The 20,141-nt window shown below is 41.4% G+C and overlaps 7 protein-coding genes and 1 long non-coding RNA gene across 12 annotated transcripts; 5 read left to right on the top strand and 3 right to left on the bottom strand.

Annotated features, from left to right (window-relative positions):
* Positions 1 to 181: 181 nt before the first annotated feature.
* LOC115763170 lies at positions 182 to 2,392 on the bottom strand. 2 transcript variants are annotated; one of them, XR_004017878.1, is made up of 4 exons: positions 2,340 to 2,392; positions 2,043 to 2,192; positions 1,731 to 1,986; positions 182 to 279 (listed from the first exon to the last, which is right to left on the bottom strand). It is a non-coding gene; the product is annotated as an uncharacterized LOC115763170 (long non-coding RNA). The 2 variants fall into 2 exon arrangements; XR_004017877.1 differs by lacking the exon at positions 2,340 to 2,392 and having other exon boundaries at positions 2,043 to 2,286.
* A 738-nt stretch (positions 2,393 to 3,130) lies between these two features.
* LOC115763169 lies at positions 3,131 to 4,272 on the top strand. 2 transcript variants are annotated; one of them, XM_030705623.1, is made up of 2 exons: positions 3,131 to 3,938; positions 4,029 to 4,272. In XM_030705623.1, the coding sequence occupies exons 1-2, from the start codon at positions 3,183 to 3,185 to the stop codon at positions 4,029 to 4,031; spliced, it is 759 nt and encodes a 252-aa protein (XP_030561483.1). In that variant the 5' UTR covers positions 3,131 to 3,182; the 3' UTR covers positions 4,032 to 4,272. The 2 variants fall into 2 exon arrangements, with proteins under 2 accessions (XP_030561483.1, XP_030561482.1); XM_030705622.1 differs by having other exon boundaries at positions 3,132 to 3,938; positions 4,000 to 4,266.
* A 1,876-nt stretch (positions 4,273 to 6,148) lies between these two features.
* Positions 6,149 to 12,541, bottom strand: LOC115763167 (transmembrane protein 189). Of its 2 annotated transcripts, XM_030705621.1 has the most exons (7): positions 12,444 to 12,537; positions 11,743 to 11,910; positions 8,275 to 8,521; positions 7,652 to 7,863; positions 7,373 to 7,591; positions 6,785 to 6,954; positions 6,405 to 6,722 (listed from the first exon to the last, which is right to left on the bottom strand). In XM_030705621.1, exons 3-7 carry the CDS (start codon positions 8,516 to 8,518, stop codon positions 6,632 to 6,634), a joined length of 936 nt encoding a protein of 311 aa, XP_030561481.1. In that variant the 5' UTR covers positions 8,519 to 8,521; positions 11,743 to 11,910; positions 12,444 to 12,537; the 3' UTR covers positions 6,405 to 6,631. The 2 variants fall into 2 exon arrangements, with proteins under 2 accessions (XP_030561480.1, XP_030561481.1); XM_030705620.1 differs by lacking the exon at positions 11,743 to 11,910 and having other exon boundaries at positions 6,149 to 6,722; positions 12,444 to 12,541.
* Positions 12,542 to 12,691: 150 nt separating this feature from the next.
* LOC115763015 (28S ribosomal protein S18b, mitochondrial) lies at positions 12,692 to 13,478 on the top strand. The gene is made up of 2 exons (XM_030705406.1): positions 12,692 to 13,040; positions 13,099 to 13,478. Exons 1-2 carry the CDS (start codon positions 12,760 to 12,762, stop codon positions 13,427 to 13,429), a joined length of 612 nt encoding a protein of 203 aa, XP_030561266.1. The 5' UTR covers positions 12,692 to 12,759; the 3' UTR covers positions 13,430 to 13,478.
* Positions 13,479 to 13,706: 228 nt separating this feature from the next.
* Positions 13,707 to 15,341, top strand: LOC115763013 (pyridine nucleotide-disulfide oxidoreductase domain-containing protein 1). Its single transcript, XM_030705402.1, has one exon. It carries the CDS (start codon positions 13,816 to 13,818, stop codon positions 15,256 to 15,258), a length of 1,443 nt encoding a protein of 480 aa, XP_030561262.1. The 5' UTR covers positions 13,707 to 13,815; the 3' UTR covers positions 15,259 to 15,341.
* LOC115763016 (transcription initiation factor TFIID subunit 13) lies at positions 15,258 to 15,931 on the bottom strand. The gene is made up of 3 exons (XM_030705407.1): positions 15,819 to 15,931; positions 15,427 to 15,763; positions 15,258 to 15,365 (listed from the first exon to the last, which is right to left on the bottom strand). Exons 1-3 carry the CDS (start codon positions 15,861 to 15,863, stop codon positions 15,343 to 15,345), a joined length of 405 nt encoding a protein of 134 aa, XP_030561267.1. The 5' UTR covers positions 15,864 to 15,931; the 3' UTR covers positions 15,258 to 15,342.
* Positions 15,932 to 15,989: 58 nt separating this feature from the next.
* Positions 15,990 to 18,155, top strand: LOC115763011 (protein nessun dorma). The gene is made up of 4 exons (XM_030705401.1): positions 15,990 to 16,261; positions 16,316 to 17,208; positions 17,266 to 17,885; positions 17,945 to 18,155. Exons 1-4 carry the CDS (start codon positions 16,117 to 16,119, stop codon positions 18,099 to 18,101), a joined length of 1,815 nt encoding a protein of 604 aa, XP_030561261.1. The 5' UTR covers positions 15,990 to 16,116; the 3' UTR covers positions 18,102 to 18,155.
* A 66-nt stretch (positions 18,156 to 18,221) lies between these two features.
* On the top strand, positions 18,222 to 20,014 carry LOC115763014 (PI-PLC X domain-containing protein 2). 2 transcript variants are annotated; one of them, XM_030705403.1, is made up of 2 exons: positions 18,222 to 18,551; positions 18,622 to 20,012. In XM_030705403.1, exons 1-2 carry the CDS (start codon positions 18,476 to 18,478, stop codon positions 19,503 to 19,505), a joined length of 960 nt encoding a protein of 319 aa, XP_030561263.1. In that variant the 5' UTR covers positions 18,222 to 18,475; the 3' UTR covers positions 19,506 to 20,012. The 2 variants fall into 2 exon arrangements, with proteins under 2 accessions (XP_030561263.1, XP_030561264.1); XM_030705404.1 differs by having other exon boundaries at positions 18,482 to 18,551; positions 18,608 to 20,014.
* Positions 20,015 to 20,141: the final 127 nt, after the last annotated feature.

The raw sequence follows: 20,141 nt of genomic DNA, 5'->3' as shown, positions 1-20,141 counted from the left end.
TCAGTTAATTTGAAGTACAACATAGCGACCTGACAAAAAAAAAGCTTGGAATTAAAAACGCAGCAGTTTTGTTTTATAAATTTTAAATAATTGATTTATTATTGTTAACATTTATAAATTTGTTGTTTCTTTAATATATTTATATTATTTATTTCTCTTAAAATTAAACATTATAATTTATTTCTTAATTTTGTTTTTATTTGGGGTAAATCGAGTCTAATCCTGGAAAAGATTGCCAGAATGTCCTTTAAATCAATCAGAGTCCTTGAATTCGTTTATCTGAAAAGATAAAATCACATTAAAAAAAAAAAGTAAAAAAATTAATTCAAGATAAAAGGACATAGCCCGGCCATATTCTTGCAGATTTTCAAAGGACATGCTGCGTTATGGTCGTGAGGACCAACTGCATCGATCTGCATCAAAATATTATGGGGTCATCTAAGAATCATAGACTTGGTAAAATTTCAGTCGCGGGGCGAACGAAAATGGCCTGAAAACACACAATTGCAATAAAATCTAAATATCTCTGAAACTACAAGGACGATCTGGATGTCCTTTGGCCAGTTGGTAGACCTGGTCAATACAATTTATTTGACATAGGACTCGTCAGGATACGTAAGGATATAGCCGAGTTATAAGCTATTTTCGGTTTACAAATTCGTCCTTAAAACATTTTTGTTTGAAGGACTTTCGTCCTTCGGGTTGTATATTCGTAAATGGGGGGATAAGGACTATCTACTATCCAAAGGACAGCCCGATAGTCCTTCAAATGGCGAAGTTAGTACCGAATTTTTCGATTTTGGCCGATTTTCTGACTAACCCCCTAGGATAAAATGAGGTGAAATTTTTTGTCGAATCCTGACAATCCTTGGATGCCAATCGATAGTCCTGCTCCCCACGAGTTCAATAAGGTATATAGTTACGTTATCCTTAAGGATATAGCCGAGTTATGACTATAAAAAGGATGTCCTTTAAGGAAAAATAGCCATATATTGGAAAATACAAGGACGATTTCGATATCCTTTGGCCTCTTGGTAGGTCTGGTCTATATGAGTTGTTTGACACAGGACTCGTCAGGATATGCAAGGATATGTCTGAATTATAGGCTATCTTTTGTATACACAAGTGTATCATTTTTCTCAGCTCTTTGAAGGACTTTCGTCCTTTTTGTTGTTAATTTTAAGCAGACACAATAGGGACTATTTGTGGGCAAAAGGGTATTAGGATTGTCCTTTAAATGGCGGTGTTATAGACGAGTTTGTGGTTAATGTCCTTTTTGGAAAAATAGCGATAACTTGGAAATGTCCTTGTGTATTTTCTAAAGAATTTTTTCTTTAGGCTCTTAAGGACCAACAGCACCGATCTGCATTTAAGAATTAGACAAATTTTAATCTTGAGCTTCACGAACTCGATTGCAACGTCCTTTGTATAGATTCTTTCGAACTGCTAACAGTGTCAGCTTGTGAAGCGTCTTAAGGAGCTGCCTTAAGTGGACCAAGTTATGGAATTAAGGACATGGACTAGCTATGGCTACTTTTCTTAAAATGTCGTTTACCAAATTTACAATATCCTTACTAATTTGCCACAAAAGGGCTTCTCTATTAGATCAATGTAAGAAAAAGACCCCGATTGGGGTTTGGCTAATATAAAATATGACGTTACATTACTTAAATTCAATTGGATGAACACAACAAATAAAAGGAAAATAGTGAGCCTCAGGTAAGACATACTCAGATACGAATACCCGCACTCGGGAGGGCATGGCAGCAGCAGTAGCAGAATCGTCAGCACAGGATATCCAACGAAGCTCACAGCTCGTGGCCTCATCTACGCCGCGAGCTAAGTCCTTGGTGATGGCATTATGATCACGCTCAGATAAAGATAGAAGATACCAAAATATTGCCGAGTAGCGTAAGCTGCTAGAACTCTAAAGCATACGGCACGCCAGACAAACCCAAAAGGCCAACGTTGTTATCCCAAAATCGCCTGCAATTATAAGATAATTTAATATACTCTAAAAGACCTTTGACGCACGCTTTTACCTTGTATCTCAGTGAGCTGCTTAGTGTGGCGCTAATGCAATCAAAGCCAAAGATTCCATGCTGTTCGCAGGTTTAAAGAAATAATTATTGAGTACCCAAATAGCTCCAGTTATGCGCAGACGTTCGCTATGTCCGCGCCGTAGACCTAGACTGGAAGATTAGAGAAGTGTGAATTATATTTGGAACATCTGATAAACATTTTTGAGCATCTTTTACAAGAAAACAACAAAAATCGCTATCCAAGCACATGATTACAAAGAGAGCTACATATATTTTGTAAAGTCAATCAATATTTACCCGAAAAATTTCTTCAAACGACTATAACTTGCAATATAAAAACACATCATATTGAGTTTCTGAAGCTGAACTAATGAAGAATGCAAAGCAACTGTGCAAAGCAGGCAAAAAAAACGGCGCACAGAAAATTGAGCAAGCAAACGAACACAAGAGGAATTCGTTTTTACAGCATAAGCCCATGCACTCATGCATAAATAGATAACGCACAAGCAAACACACGCACAAACAAGTGTAGACAGACAGAATCGCAAAATATGTATGTATGTATGTACAAATACGTAACTAACACAGAATGAGCGGACGCAAGGCAGGCGAAAAACACGGCGCACAGAAAATAGAGCAGGCGAACTATTCGATGCGGAATTTACTTTCTTGTGTATACACTTGCGTGTGTGTGTGAATGCTTTCGCGTTATTTATGTGTGATCGCACATGTTGCCTAGTGCCTATTGGTCCAGGCAAGAATTCCTCTTATTATTATCGCATACCTGCTCCCATTTCTGAGCGCCGTTTATTTCGTCAGCCCTGCGCTCTTGCAAACTTAATGCTCTGTTACTTTTTCCCCAGTATATTGAAGTGGGAGATGCTTCATTTGGCTCAAAACTTTTATACATAATATTTACCCATTTTAAGTGGGTTCCGAGCTAAATGTTAGTTCTGCTTTATAAGATATAATACTAGGAAGGTTCAGTTAGGGTTAAGGTAATACCTGAAAGCAGGGTATATCCGGGTCGGTCACCGTTTTTTTTTTAAAGCCTGTAACCTGATTAATATTGTAGTTGACGCAGTAGCCTTTGAAAACTATACTCTTCACCAGCTATGTAACAGACTCGTTGTTGTTAACATGAATCCCAATTGCCAGACGGACATCAACAGTGCCGAGTGCCAGAGATGGATGAGGGAGGTGTGCGCCCATTGCAGGGAGCTGTTCGCCCGGGAGGCCACCGATAAGTGGGCCGCCTGGTGGCACGATGCGACGCCAGCATTGTTCAAGGATGTGCCGGACATGACCGTCTACGACTGCAACAAGCTGAAGCATCTGCTGGAGCTGGAGGTGGCTGCCATAAGGCCACCAGAGGTACCCATGCAATTTCCAGAGTTCACATGGTGGCAAAAGGCATTGCTGATCTCGGTTTACGTTGGCATTCTTGTGCTGATGCTGCTAATGTGTCGCTACTGGAGAAGGGGGCGACGTGTCAGGGTGCAGAGCATAGACGAGGAGAAGGCAGGCCCGCAGCGGCCGGTAAATAAAACGCCTCCAGAATCTGAACAACAGACACAAGCGCCTCCGGCGCCGCCGCCGGCGCCGCATCCGCAGCACGAAGATGTACAAAAGGCCAACAAATCGAGGCATTCCTTTAAGGCCTGGATGCGCCACAGATGCCGTCCAATCTTCGTCCACAACGAGGCTTCACTGCGCCGTCAGCAGGCCAAGTACAAGGCGAACGAGCTGATCAGGGAGGCCCACAACCAGCAGAACATTGAGAAATGGACGAGAGCACGCGAGAAAATCGAAAAGAGGCGACAGGAAAGAAAGGATAGCTTGGACAATGATAGTAAGCGGAAGGACACAGAGCATTTGGATGAGAATCAACACAAAGTAAGAACTAATAATTCTTAAAAAAAAAAAAACTTGATTCAATATTTTTCATTATAAGTAGCATTTTATTGCAATTTATTTGTGACTTAGTAACTCTGAGATGGACAAGGTGAACCAGAGTAGAAATAATGACCAGCCAAAGATTTACCCAGATTAGGACATGACGAAGCGCGATGTATATTTCAGAACTGGGAAACACTGGGACATTACTTTGAATCTAAATCTGCCTTCAGTATGTTGGAAGACTATCAACTTGAAACCCTTAATTCATGCTGAATAAAAATAATCAAATTGAATTTTGTTAGCAATTTCATTAATAGATGAAACAAATGGGTTTCCATTTATATTTTTTACACGATTAAAGAAAAAATCGCAATTATCATCGCAAACATTAATCATTGCATTCATTTGGACGTGACTGTACTTTGCTGAACTTATTTTGCATGGAGCTGGCATCTCTGAAGTGCAAAACAGCTGAATGTCCGATTTAAGTGTTGTACAACTTTGCGAGGATTTAAATGTACTTCCTGTCTAGTGTGCGCAACATCAACAATCAGTTGGCAACGTCTTTCAAATTATTATTTAAATTATGTTTTTAGAGCGTTTGAGTAAAGTGATTCTTCAATTGTAAAAATTGTACTCCATTTACAATTGGAACGTGAGAATATGTTAGAAAATGCAAGTTTTTTGTGGGCAAACAAAAAGTTTACAGGCGAAAATTCAGGTTATGTGTTATGTGGGGACAGTTATTTACAAAATTTACAAAAAACTGTTTAAAAAAAACAAATACCTTTATCCAATTAAACACGTTTTTGGGTTGCCATTGCGTTCTTGCTCTTCGTGCTGCTCTTTTAACACCCATTGCTAAGATTCGAGAAAACGCACCACGTGGTCCTTGCAAGGTTTCAGTCCCTTTGAATCTAGTACAGCTGTAAAAGTTCAACTGACTTTTCGTATTCCGGAATATCCGTGCAAATTGTTTTTCGTATTACTTATTTGAAATTCGTTGAACGGGAAACAATTTGTGCAGATTGCCTGGAGAAGCAACCTAAAATAAAATGGTTTACATGTAGCTAATCATTAATAATTATCTAATAATGACAGCATTAAATGCAAGTCCTAAATTGATATCTTACCTATCCAAGTTGATTTCACAGCACTGGGACTCCAGGTACTTGACTCTCAGATCGTATCACAGGCTCTGTGCTGAAGACAAACCTGGAAAGAAACAAATATAATTAATTATTTGATCTTGAGATTGTACAAAAATACATACTATATATATTTCGATGTCTGATCAGTTGTGTAGTGTGGCGTTTTACTGACTTGCTACGATACAAACTGGCCAGAGGATCGAGATAGAACAGAACAATATGTATTTCTGAAACTAAGCTTATGATTTTGAAACCAACAACAAGTGATAGTAGGAATAAAGCTTAACTAATTATAGACAGCATCCAGCATTAATTATCTTCACACCTATTAAAGCTTGGTGCAGTCTGTAATTAGTTAGGGGCTTATCGATTCCATTCCGATTATATCTAGCAAAACAAAATTAAAATTTGCCAAGTATGCAGCACGTTGATGTTGTTCTCGTTGTCACAACGCATTGCATACATGACATATTTTGTTAATGTGAACATAAAGTAATAATAATAGCACTTAACAATTAAAACTACTCTTTAAATCAGCTTAGTTCCTGTCGATTTTAATCACAATTAATATTGCTCACTTAGAATTAGTTTGTTATGCAAAACATGTTTCAGCACTCCAGGACATTGCTAGGCGCGTTAAATGATATATAAGTATATCTAAAAAGTATTTTTTTGGTTTACAAAAAGTACAAATTTAGCTGCTTAGGCTTATAATACACATATCTAGCCTGGTTTTTGGTTTCTATAATTTAATAACAGAATTGTTCCATTTGTCTTTTTTTGTTTGTTTTGTTTTTTTAAGATTTAATACTAAACTTTCAAAAATGTGCGCACTAAAAACGTTGCTTAGCTTCTTTAAAAATAGTTCACTGTCTTTTGGTTTTGTTAATATAATTACATATACACATATATTAATGATTTGTTTGTAAGGCAAAATTGTAAGTCACTTTTTTGATTGCATACAGCGCCTAATTTATAATTTATATATCTTAATTTATATGAATAAATTTATACTTATGGGCTTTAAAGCTGTTGAAATGTATTAAAAATGATGTATTTTTTTTTTGTTAGGATTTGGTATCAAAATCGTTGCCATATTTAAGCTATTTGTGTCTTTGTAAAGTTTTTAAAAAAGTTTCGTAAACAGTTTAAACAAGCTTGTGCCTGTGCTTATGTAGATAAGGCTCACTCGTAGTATATAATTGTAATATTTAATGTGTACAGAGATCAATGCGTGTGCAAGTCTATAAACAAATACATAAACAAACATTCGCAAACAAATTTTACTTAACTGAATTATTGGTAACAAACTTTTTAAACTAATAACTAGGTAATTTTCTTTCTTTCTATTTCAGTGGTCAGACACTTCAATATAAATTATAAAAGCTTATAATATTTTTCGATGTGGAAAATACAAATAATTGTTGTTGCGAGTGCCTTTTGTTGCTCTCTTTGGTTATATTCGTTCATTCTAACAATTGGCAAGCTTTGCTAACGTTGCTTGGTCCAGGTTCTATATACAGTCGCAGGACAGCATAGCTATGTGAGTTTCTTAGCCCATTTCAAATCATCGTCACGCGGCTTCAGGCCCGTAAAGCGTTCAATAATAAACTCGAAGGTTGACCAAAATCTACAATAAAAACATACATTATTTACTATATGAATTGGACAACTATTTTCAGCTACTCGAACCTAAGCTGCTCCAGTGGCCAATTTAGCCAGCCGGTGGTAATGCAAAAGTACGTCTCATGCGGAGCCACATGATGAATGCGATGATGTTTGCGCGGTAGAATAATGTGACAGCTCTGCAGCAACAGCACCCACCTTGGCAGGCCCCAGTACGTGTGCGACCATTTGTGTATCTAAACAAAGAAAAATAGATTATTATCAATATTAGTTTCGGCTGAAACCTATGCAAATTGTGCTGCTTATTGTTAAATATTTTATTTAAGTTAACTAACAAGAAAACTAGCTTGGGGTTTCTTTTAATGATCACAATTCTGTTAACCTTACAAGTACCAGTGTTATTTACATACGTTAATGTAAAATAAATGTTAATTACTGACAGCTGTTAAGCTTAACATGCAAATAGCTAAATTGCAGCTGTTTAACAGAGTCGAAAATAATTTTACATTGCTTAACATGTAATAGCTAAGTTACAGCTGTTTAACAGAGCCGAAAATAATTTTACATTTCTTAGATAACAGCTTCTGAATTGGAAAATGTTCGAATTAAACAAATAATCGTACCTTCCTGCCGGCAGCAGTAGCTGATACCCACCTGATTTGTCATAGCCACAAAGATGGAGCATAGGAATACATAGGCTATCCAGCCGAAATTCTGCTGTATTTCGCACGGTGACTTCACATAAAAATAGTGCGCCAAGTAACCAAGTATGGGTATGCCCACCATGAAGTTATCGCCATTCGTCTCAATGAAATCGTGACGTGTTATCGACGTCGGATCCAAATGATGCTCACGAAAAGGACGCAAAAAGTTCTAGAAATCGATTTCAAATATAACAGTCTGGTTAAGGCCCGGGTGCATTCTAATTCTTACCTTCCCAATTATGGGTAAATCCACCGAGCCCCAGGTATCCGCTGCCCAATGCACCAGCCCGGAGGCAAAGTCTGCCGTTATGATGCCACACAAGGCGGAGATGAAGGTCACGCTGATTCGCTCCAAACGCAAGTGCTTCACAATTAGTGCTAAATTGATGATCATCAGGCCGATGCAGGTGTACACACATATGATTTCCTGTGCACGTTTACCTGCATTAAGCGTTATATTCGAAGTTTAGTTGTCTGCATTATACTATATACTGGATTATCTGTTGTGCTAAATATGACTGTGGCGACGAGCTGCCAATAAATTGATTGTATGCTTGATTAAAATTGATTGTAGCTAATCTATTTTTACGATGACAGAAAAAAGTGTTTCTCATAAAAATAATTTACTATTTACAGCTGTCTTCCTGTTGTCTCTTTGTTTCTAAATATTCCATTGTTTTGCTGCACAGTCAATTTAATACAACTGTTATATTCTGAACTGTTATACACCATATGCGTTATGTTAACTTGCAGTGTTATATAATTGTTATAAAACAATGTAAATGTAACTGACTGAATGTTTAGACAAAACTACTGCTGATAATTTGTTATAAAACTGTTATACTGTCTCACCTGGACTATAGAGGGATGCCAGCTCCTGTGCACCTTTGTTCTGTGGCCCCCAACGCGGAGAAGTCGCTGCTGTTGCTGAAATTGTTGTTGTTGTTCTCGTTGAACCCGTCAGTGCTGCCGCTTCATTTGCCGCCGCCTGCCCCTCCTCCTGATCCAGATCCAATGCTGTGGGCGCTGAATTGCCATTGGGATCATCTTCGTACATGGAATTGGCGAGAATTTCCTTATCGCTTTTGGACGTCATCGTCTAGAAAAAGAAGGATATAGAGAAACGAATTAGAGCAATTTCGACATGGACATTTACTTCCTAGCGACTGGCCCTGACTGACAGCGTGGCTTTCAAAATCGCGCCGCTTCCAAGGACCTGGGGAAACAGTCAGCTGCTCCGTGCATTATTTAACAGTTTGCTGGGAAAGCGCAACCTGTTAAATATAAATTTAAATGCTCTTAAATTCGCCGCTGCTGCAGCTCGTGAATTTATAAAAGTCCGACACAGGCGCAAACACAAAGGTGACCAGCAAAGTCAGAGACTCAGCGAACACCCAACCATTGACCTCTGCACATGTTGATGTCATTTACGTGGCCTGCATTGTCCGGGCACAGCGCACACCCACTCCTGATCCTGCTCCGACTACCTGTCACGCAATATTTTGGAACCTATTCTCGGTCCCGTGGGCGGGAACCGAGTGTGTTGTCAGCTGTTGGGAGGCGGCAGTTTAAAGGGGCCTTAATTAGGCAAATTGGTATTTAAATTGTTGCGAAGGCTAACTTTGAGGTAGGCATATTTAACGGGTTATATGCATAGCAACATGCTTGTCAGTCCATTTGCTTTCTTATTTATTTCTATGGCCAGTGGAATTTTTTCCCTTTTGGCCATATTTGAATGACAAATGGGCTTCAACACGAAATGCCTGCGTCGTGTATGTATGTATAAGACGATAAATAATTGGAAATTAGATAATTACTTATAACCATAGATTAAATATTCTTAATGGGAAAAGGCAGCTTATCAGTTTTGGTTCGCTTTGAGCTCGACTCAAATTGACTTCAATTGCCTAAGTTAGACAGAGTCAACTATATGTGTGCATATATGTGTGATACATCCGCCATATAAAAGCTGACTGCTACAGGTGTCTGCTGCCCGTGTGTACGTGGGTGTATGTGTGTGCGTGTGATTGCGCGCAAGTGTTAGTACATAAGAGCTTTCTGATTGGCTCGTAAGAAGCGATTCGCATCTGGGATCAACAGCTTAAGGTGCCACTTATGCAATACCCTAGAAGGTGCAAGTGTGTTTTTCTTAATTACAAGCATTTTTTGTACAAGTTGTTAAGTATTGAGAGCTAGTCAAAGTGCCATTGAGGGGTACTTAATAAACTACTTCAATTAAGAGCGCCTGTGAAGCAGGTTCTCCGCCAAAAAAGACAGCCTATCCATATGCAAGCGATTTATATGAAATATTACAAGTGATAAGAGAAAGCTCGTTATCTCGATAAAAAGGGCCTTGGCTAAATTCGCATTTATCTTGTGCAAAACTTAACATCCGTAAAATTTTAACAATAAGTAACCTTATCCCTCAACAAACAACTTTCTTTACAGCTTGTCTATTTTGGACAATATCTTTCCATCAAACTGAAGTTAAATATATTCATGCACCTAAATAGAAAAGTGTTCAAAAATTTATCTACTATTATAAGCACAAAGGAATATTTTAACATTAAGAAAAGTATGAATACGTTAATACATTTGAATAAAATAATGAGTTGGTTTATATAAGTAAATAGTACATTTAAATTCTTAAATCATAACTAGTTTTAAATATTTTTAACTTTTAAGTTACTTTAAATAGTAATTGTTTGATATAACAAAGAGCGTCAACCAATATTAATAATAAATGGCTCGATTATGCAAAGCTTAAATGTCTCATTATCAACTTTATCTTTCAGTCCTATTTATATAAAAGTTAAAGCAGCTGCTAGCATGCTATCTATATCAGTTCGAGCATAACTCACATTGTCATCGAATACCCCTCACATGCAGGTAATACAATCATAGAAAGGTTTGTTGTGTGGCCTAGAAACGTGCGTGATCCCCGTAGTACAGAGTCCATTAAATGTAGGATTTCTACACGAGGTGACTATTATTAATGCATTAGCTGAACTCTTCCACACTGGAGTTCAGTTAATACCACATGCATACAAACTACTTTAATATTATATATTGTTGTAATATTCTGACGAAATTCCAGCTTTAACAAGGCCCATTATGTCCATTATTGACAAAACAATTTCTATTCCAATGTGTGTGTCGAAAATCAAGAGTAAATAAACAGCGCTAATGATTGTGCTTATAGCAGGAAATGTCAAGAAAATTACACTTATGGAAATCGGGTCCGGTTTATTGAAAACGCATTAATTAAAACTGGCAACTGCTATTGATAAAGCACCCAGAAATACTAGGTAAAAGGCACTGGCAGGCAGGCGTGGGCATGGTTGTCCAACCAAGAGGTGAACACCGCCCCTACAAAGGTCATGAAAACGAAACCCATAATCGGATGTCTTGTAGCGCCCCACAAGAGGCAGGCAGGAAAAAACGTTGATTCAAATTTCCAAAATGAATGCGAGACTCTGCGGGGCGGTGCGCTGGAACGCAGGAGGCCTAAAAGGTGAGCCGAAAATAAAAATGAATATGAAATGTTAGCGACGGCGTCAGCTCCCATGCTCTCTAGGATATTCGTCGTTATCTATTGACAGGGTATATCAATTATCAAAGCCATAGATTAGCAAAGAACTGATTAACAGCATTATGAATTAATTTATGTCGCCATAAATAAAACTATTCACCTTTATGAACAAACACTCGAAGCTCAAACTAAATTCAGCTCCTAACTAAAAAGTTATCGATAACCTTCATCATGATCGAAATCGATTTAAAGATATGTAATTCGACAAACAAATCGCAACACTTAGCGAATAACGGCACGAAGGCAACATACTCATTCACAATAGTTCTATGAGAAATCACAGGGTGTTCGCTTAGCCGTTCAGCGGCCGACACATTCTATGGTTTGTTTGTTGTTGTAAGGCATAATAAAGGGGCCGCACAGCCAACAGGTACTAATTTAGAACAACGTTACGGGGATTTGCCGTGTGTTGTGGCAAGCGAAGGAAGTACAATTTATTACACGAAATGCGCGAAAAGTCACTCGAAAGTTTTGTATGTTTTGGGGGCAAGCACTTGGACTGGCGCCTCAGTCGCGCACCTCTCATTTTCAAAGTCAGCGCTTCGTCGTATTTATAGTTTTTATTGTTGTTAGCTTTTTGCAATTGATAAGAACTGTTGATGGCTTTGCTTTTGCATACTCTGCACTCACCTAACTATTTATAAAAATGAATACAACACTAGCAAAACACTCGCACACACATACATGCATGCACAAAGATACGCTCGCCGATTGAGCATTTGACTCACCTTTTGTGTGTGTGTGTGTGTGTGTGTGTGTTTGTGTTGCTGGCGTCGTCGGCAGGTGGCGGCAGCGGGCGGCTAGTAATGGCAAACACAGCGTTTTGCTGTTCTTATTGTCGTTTCAGTTGTTGTTGTTGTTGTTGTTGTTGTTGTTCCTGCTAGTGGCAGAGGCACCTGCAAAGAGCAGAGCAGAGCACAGCACAGTCATGTGTGGGTTTTACTTAAAGCAATTAAATTTAAATGAACCGTCTAGTAATATTGATTAATATTAGAGTCGAAAATACATTTTATGCATGCAGAGCAGCAACAAAACACGCACACACAAATATAGCACACACACACACACCAATGCGCAACGACGCACGCTATGAATTACAGCAAAGCAACATACGTCAGTGGCTGCTCCTTACTATGGGCAGAAAGTAAATAAAAGCTGGCTTTATGCACGTGATTTTATGTTGTCACAGGCGTGAAGACACACATCCACACCCACACGAAGCGACCCGGAAAACCGACAACAAGAATGACCGCAACTCGTCTGCAACTGCAGAGTCCACTTTGCACCAGTAAATACCGACAGCAACTAAACAGAATGCCAGCGGCAAGCAACATTTCATTCATGCCCTCTGTGTGCGCGCGCGTGTGTGTGTGTGTGTGAGATCGGTCAGCTTTTACCGTTATATTGTGATGAGTGGGCATATACTCACACTTAAATGCTGCACCTTTGCCGCCACAAATAATGGTGGTGAGAAAGTTTTTTATGTTTGCCAAAAAATATAAATATATATACACTTTACATTTTGACAGCAAATGCACATATATAAGTGTTAAATATATTAACCAAACTAAGCGCAGTGCTTGTTATCGATTTGCGCATCGATTGCGCGAGCTGTCATAGCAGCGAGCTTATTGGCAGGTCTAGTTCAGTGTGACCTGTCTTGAGTTGTAATAAACATAAACAGCTGGTTGTTACGTCGCCGCACGCATTTAGAGCTGCCAAAAAAATTTAGCTGCAATTAATTAATGAAAATGTTACCTTTGGCACGCGGCATTTACGGCAGCTTGGCGCAAATAACCCGCAACAGTCGTCTGGCACTACACACGGCCAGCGTGGTGCGTGGCAAAGCAGAAGCAGCTGCAGAAAATGAGGCGCCGGCAGAAAACAATGAAGAAAGTGCAGCAAATGCAGCGCCAGATCCCAAGGATCGCACAAACAAAATACCCGTAGAGACTTCCATACGTTACCTGAAAAGCGCCGCCTACAAAACAACCTACGGAGATGAATTTGTATGGACACAATATCGGTATGCAGCAAAAAATATTAATTTTGAATGCTTAACCAACTTTCCTTTCACTTATCAGTCGCAACCACAAGGGCATGTATGCGCCGCGCAAGACGCGCAAAACCTGCATACGCCAGGGCAAAATTAGCACCGGTAATCCGTGTCCAATATGCCGTGACGAGTATTTGGTGCTGGACTACCGCAACACGGAGCTCTTGCAGCAGTTCATTTCGCCGTTCAGCGGCCAAGTGTTGAGCTACTCCAAAACGGGCCTGTGCCAGAAGAGTCATCTGCGTCTAACGGTCGCCGTGGAGCAGGCACGCGACTGTGGTCTGATCACCTACGATGTGCCCTTCCGGGAGTACGACTACAGCGAATACTATGGAAAGCAGGAGGAGCAAAAGCAATAAAAATTAAACATTTAAAGTTAAACTGATTAAAATTTGTATGGTTAAAATGCTAAAAAGAAACTTTTATTGAGGTTATGTTGTCAGCTGTTCCAACAGCTGTTTTATACCCTGTACTCATTGCAAATAGCGTGTATTGGTTTAATGCAAACGTACATGACGCAGAAGAAACTCGAAATTTCGCAAACTATAAGGGCTTGAGACTTCATAATTGGTTTCTTTGTATATAAGAATATATTATTTGAATACATACCGTAAATACCAAAAGAGGAAGTTATTTATGATGAATTTGAGAGCCAACAAAAATGTAGCTGGCTACAGGGTATTTCATAGTCGAGCAGTGCAGACAAAACACACATATTAGTTGATTTTGTTATTTGTGCGCAGCAATGTCTCAGGATTGCACCTTTCTAGTGGTCGGCGGCGGCATAGCTGGCGTCTCTTGCGCGGAGGCCTTGGTGATTTGTTGCCCCAGTGCATCCGTATTGCTGCTGACCGAATCGAGCATTGTCAAAAGCGTGACTAACCTCGTGCCCGTAGCGCGATATCTACACAAGTTCGATGTGCGGGAGCAGAATGTTGAGGATTTGCGTGCTGGCATTGGCACCATAGTGGATCAGCTGGTGCACATCAACAGCAGCGAGCATTGGGTGCGCACCAAGGCGGGGCTGGTCATCAAATATCGTTATCTCTGCCTGTGCACAGGTGGTGCAGCCAAATTGTTTGGTACGGGCCAGGCTGAGCTGGAGGCACGCATCATTGGCATACGCGACACGGATTCGGTGCTGGAGCTGCAGCGACGGCTGGCCAGCGCCAAAGATGTGCTCATTCTGGGCAATGGCGGCATTGCCAGCGAGCTGGCGCACGAGCTCCACGACGTCAAGGTGCACTGGGTGATTAAGGATGATCACATATCCGCCACATTTGTGGATGCTGGCGCCGCCGAGTTCTTCCAGCTGGCCAAGCAGGAGACGTATCAGACAACGCTGGCGCCTGCAACTGCCATCAAACGAATGCGCTATAACGAAATGCTACCCACAGGCGAACAGCAGGCAGAAGGCAAACATAAGCGTGGCGCCGCCTTGGGTCCCGACTGGCATCGCAGCTACGACTTGACCGGCAGCAGCGCAGAGAGTGCTGGCCGAGAGCTGCCCAAAGTCTATTACAAGTCGCAGATAAAGCAGATAGAGCAGCTGCCGGATGGCGGCGCATTGTGCATCACCTTGAAGCACGACGATGGCAGTCTGGAGCGACTCAGCTGTGACTTTATTGTGTCCGCAACGGGCGTGCAGCCGCGTCACGATTACGATACGGAGCAGCAGCTCCAACTGGCCGAAGATGGTGGCATTACTGTGGATGAAATGATGCGTACGAATCTGGGCGACGTTTATGCGGCTGGTGATGTGTGCACCGCTGCCTGGGCAAAGGCGCCGCACTGGTTCCAGATGCGCTTGTGGACGCAAGCCCGACAAATGGGCGCCATGGCCGGACGCAGCATGGCAGCCGCACACGAAGGCGAGACCATTTATCAGGATTTTTGTTTTGAGCTCTTTGGGCATGTTACCCAGCTGTTTGGCTTTCCTGTGGTGCTGCTGGGACGCTTCAATGGCCAGGATTTGGGGCTTGATTATGAGCTGCTCGTGCGATGCACACGTAACAAGGAATACATTAAGTTTGTTTTACAGAATGGACGATTGCGCGGTGCTATACTTATTGGTGATACAGATCTGGCCGAGACGTGCGAGAATCTCATACTTAATGGCACAGATCTGACCCCTTATGGCGATGATATACTTAATCCAGATATTGACATTGAAGACTACTTTGATTAATGTACAACATGTTTACAAATAAAGTATTAGTTATGCTTAAAGTTAAGTTTAATTCTAGGTTGTGCTCCGCTTTTTCTTCTTGTGTCATTTGAGCTTTCCCTCGGTGCCTAGACAAAAATAATGTATTAACTACTTCCAACTCTTAGAGTAAATCATTTCGATACGTACCCACGTACTTAATCTCATCGAATGCCTTGCGCGCCTTCTTTAATTCCTCATTCATGGTCAGCAAATCCTTGACCCTGGCATACTTGCGCTGATCTTTGCGCACCAGAAATATGATGTCCTCCACTTGTACACGTCCGGTGCGTCCAATTTCCATGGCGCGGTGTGTGGTTTCTGCAATGTACTCAATGACAAGATCCTCCAGTAGATCAACTGTTTCCGTATAGGGATTTTTATCGTCACCAAAGCCAAACATCATACAGCGTAGCTCCTTGCTAAACAGACGCTTACGGCCCGCATTTGTAGAAACCATTTGCTCATCATCCGCATCTTCATCGAACTGAAAGGGGTTCATAAATTAATACTTGCACGCAAATATACACTTCAATACTTACATCGGCGCCTTCGAAATGTTCTTCGGGCGTATTATTTGCAGCCATTATTTGATTTGTTTATAAAACGCTAAATACAATAAATAGTTCACGACACAACTGCAAGTATCGATGCCGAAAGTATGCTGATGGAACACTGTCAGAAGCTGATTGCTGTGACACTGCCAAGACAATCTTTGTCAATATTATTATCGATAGCAGAAGCGAAAGCAGCTCTGTGCTAGCCGAGGCAGGCGCAGCTTCAACACAAGCGCATTCAAATTTAAACGCCTGTTGCCTCAAAAAACAAACACCTTAAAAAATGGACGTTTACACATACGAAAAGTCATTTCTTGAGCGTCTAAAGGAAGCGGAAGCTGTCCTGTCATGGGATAACGCACCCATGCCCGCCTCGCAAGTGCGTTCCGAGTGGAAGGCCTATGTCGAGTTGAAAATTGAGCCAGCGGGTAAGTGAATCCCACACGCATGCGCACAGTACTCACACACAGACACACACGCAGGCTGGCAGGCTATGTGGAAAATACCACGCGTCATCTGTGAGGATTTAAAGCTGCGCTATCCCACCATTGTATTCGGCTACGTGGAACAGGTTATATTCGATGAGCTCAAGGCGGTGTTTACGGTGACAGCGGTCCAGGATCAGGATGTACATTTACCGGAAAGCAATGAGGTGTCCCTAATCGAACTGTGGCCCACATTGCAGCAGGAGAACTCTGCACTGAATGTGGACACCACGGCAGAGTGCATTGATCGATTGCGTTTCTTCTACGCGCACGTCTGGATGCCCTGGGACAAGGACTACGATGACGATCGCGATTGGGTGCAGATGCATTTGCAGGCGCGCATACAGCTCGCCTGCGACTTACGCAAGAACCGCTTGCCACGCCCACTTGCGCTGCATATGCGCACACTATTAATGGAGGCGCGTTATATACAACAGCGCCTGGAGTATCTCGAGCTAGACATGAGTGATGCCGAGGACGAAAGCGATGATGAGGCCGTGGAGTTAAATGACAATGCCACAGACCCACCACGCAAACAGCCCAAAACAGGCGGCAGCCCAAAGGCAAACAACCTGAACAAGTCCATGTTGCCAGTTACGGATTTGATGTGCCTGCACCTGCGCCTAGCCATCATACGCAGCGAGTTCGAGATACTCGAGAACCCGGAAATGCGACGTGCCTACAGCGAGCTGCAGAGCAATGTATTAAAGCGACACCTGTTGCAGCGCAGTCCAGGGCGTCTGAATCAGTTGACAGAGCATGTTGAGCATACGAACATGTGCCACCTGGTCACAGTGCCGGGTGAGCTGCAGACACAGATTGCTCTGCTCACGCTGGCCGAGAAGCTTGTGAAGCCGCATACAAAAGTGCAGCTGGGCAACACCTTGCAAGTGAGTGTTCTATTAACTTGGTTATCATTTATAATACACAAGTTTTGCTTATTCCAGGACGTGCTGAGCATCTCACAGGCCAATGATGACATACTTATATCACCCGGGCAACACACCATCAAGTTTCTGGAACATCTCAATGACAACGGCAGCATCAAAGGTCTAATCGAAGCAGAGTCCGTGATAGCCCCTAAGCAAGACCTAACTAAGCTTCCGTTGATTTGCTCAAGTGATGAGGATAGCACCTTGCTGGTCGTCGATGGCGACTACACACTGTCGCAGCTGGTGTTGGACTGCCGACATGTGCGTCGCGGTATTCTCCTGCGCTATGGCACGCTGACGCTGCGCAGCTGCCGTTTGCTAGGCGATGGTCGCTCTAGCACACAGGAGGCCATTGTGTGCATGCCTCAAGCCAGACTTGAGCTTCAGGATTGTCTGCTAGAGAACTTTGCCATTGGCATTTCAATGCGTGCCGACACTAGCGCCCAGTTAAGTAATGTGTGCATTCAGAAATGTAATACGGGCTTGGAATTGCTGGATCAAACGACCAAGCTGAAAATGCTCGAAAACAATTGCAATTTTCATACCTGCAAACTGGGCATATTGGCGGATGGCATAGCTCTGCCCACTGGCACTGAAAAGACCTTGGCGCTGAAGCATTTCAGCGAGCTGCAATGGTGTATAATCCTCGAATATTATTCAAAACTTGTAGCTAATCCTTAATTTTATATTTCAGCTACAACGAGAGCAACTGGCTGGGCAACTGTTCGTTTAATAACTGTCTGCGTAACGTGCGCGTTTTCAATGAATCTGAGCAGCTGTTGGCCAAGCGCACTCATCAGAATCTACTATTGGAGGAGCTGGATGGGGAAAATAAAGAGAATATTAATTAGTTTTAGCTTGTCATGTAAATCGTACAACAAAAATGAAAATATGCAATTTTAACGAGCCCTTGTTTCGTTTAATATATAAATATGGTTAAAATAGGTATTAAATGTTCTGGGCGACATATTCGACACTACTTTTATTTCGTATTAATTTCACTTTTTCTTTTGTTTTGTATGTTTATACAAATTAGTCGTTATGCTCAAATTCAAGCACAAGCATCGATAATTTGTAGTCGAGCAACCCGTTTATCGATACCCTAAAACGAGTACTTTTGCGAATGCATAGAATACCGCTGTTTATAGCCCAACCGTAGCATTTGCTGTTTAATTATATTTAAAACGTCGCCATAAAAGCACAATATTCTTCTCCATCAGCCGAGATGTCCAAGGAGCACTGGATGCGCGATCTGCCGCCTGAGCTGCGCGATCTACCAATTGTCAACCTGGCCATACCAGGTACATGAGATCATCCAAAGCAAGCAACGACTCAATTTGACTAATTAATATTAAAGCTATTCCGCCGTAGGTTCACACAATTCAATGACCTATGGAATTAATAGCAGCTCAAAGCTAGCCCCGGATGCAGAAAGCGCAATACGTCGTTGGCATCGTTTTTTTCCCTGCTTTGTGCGCCGTTGGTCCAAAAACCAATCGTCGACCATTTTGGAGCAACTGCATCTCGGTGTGCGTTATTTTGATCTACGCATAGCACAAAATGATGACAAATTCTATTATTGTCATGGACTCTTTGCCATGGAAGTGTTTGAGCCGCTGCAGGAGCTGCGTCAATTCCTAGATACGCATCCTGGCGAGATTATAATACTGGACCTGCAGCATTTCTACAACATGACCGTCGCACAGCACCAGCAGCTGCACAAAGAGATTTTGCAGTTCTTCGATCAACGCCTGTATGCCACAACAGATGGCTATCTGCTCGAATGCTCCTTGACGCGCTGCGCCGAACTCCAGCGCCAAGTGGTGCTCATCTATAGACGCTGCCCGATTGGCCTGCCCCCACAGTTCTGGCCCAGCTATGCCTGGCCAACGCCTTGGCCGAATACGGCAAGCGTCAAGAAGCTCCAGTCCTTCCTAGCCGATTCGCTGCTCTCGCGGCAGCCCCAACAGGGCTATGTGTCCCAGTGTATCCTCACGCCAACGGGACGTTATATAGCGCTGCGTGTTTTCTTCACCCTAAAGCGAACCGCAAAGCGTGTGGATAAAAAGCTAAAGCCTTGGATACTGGAACAGCTACCAGGACCCTTTGCAAGCGGTCAGTCACCGCGTGTGAACGTCTTTCTGGCCGACTATGTTAATCTGAAAAATGGCCAGTTCTGCAACTGGGTTGTCGAATTGAATACCAAACTGGAGCCGGCGCAGGATAAGTCGGAGTCTCAGGATGATCCCTTATAATCCGCACGATCCGATGGTTATTGTTGGATATTATTATCGTACAAATATTGTTAAATAATTTTATATGCTGCTTATTATTTTTATGATGCTCTCTAAAATCGAATAAGGCTACAATTTGTATCTATTTAAATTATTATTAATTATGCACCCACTTTTTATGGTGCTATTTTCTGTTGGTTTGCGGATCATCTGCTTACAATGAATTCCAGCCTAATATTTGTTATTAAATGCCTGTCTTGCTTCAAATGTTTCTTTGTTTTGTTATGTTGAATCACTTCACAACTTGTTTTTTACAATGTTCGCAATAAATGAACTTTAATGTAATTAAGTGATTTGTTTGTTATCGCACGGGCGATTTTTAAGTGGCGATAAGAAAATGCAATTAGTTATAAAGAAAAAGATAAGTAACATGCAATTCTATTATCGAACGCCCAGAACTCCATAATATATATGTGAGTAATATGTTAGCCTAGTTACAAGTATGCAATATTTTACTCTACTGCATTTCAGGTTTATGGAATTCTAAAACTATGCAAACAAGACTTTCAATATTAATTTGAGGAGATTTCAAAAAATATTTACAATTCTTTATATCTGTTATATATATTTTATATAAACTAAATTGCAAGGCATTAG

The sequence above is a fragment of the Drosophila novamexicana genome, unplaced genomic scaffold (assembly GCF_003285875.2).
Source record: "Drosophila novamexicana strain 15010-1031.04,08,12 unplaced genomic scaffold, DnovRS2.1 tig00000689-arrow-pilon, whole genome shotgun sequence".
NCBI classification, from domain to species: domain Eukaryota; kingdom Metazoa; phylum Arthropoda; class Insecta; order Diptera; family Drosophilidae; genus Drosophila; species Drosophila novamexicana.
The sequence above is the reverse complement of the archived record's forward strand: the minus strand, read 5'-3'. Positions and strand labels throughout refer to the sequence as shown.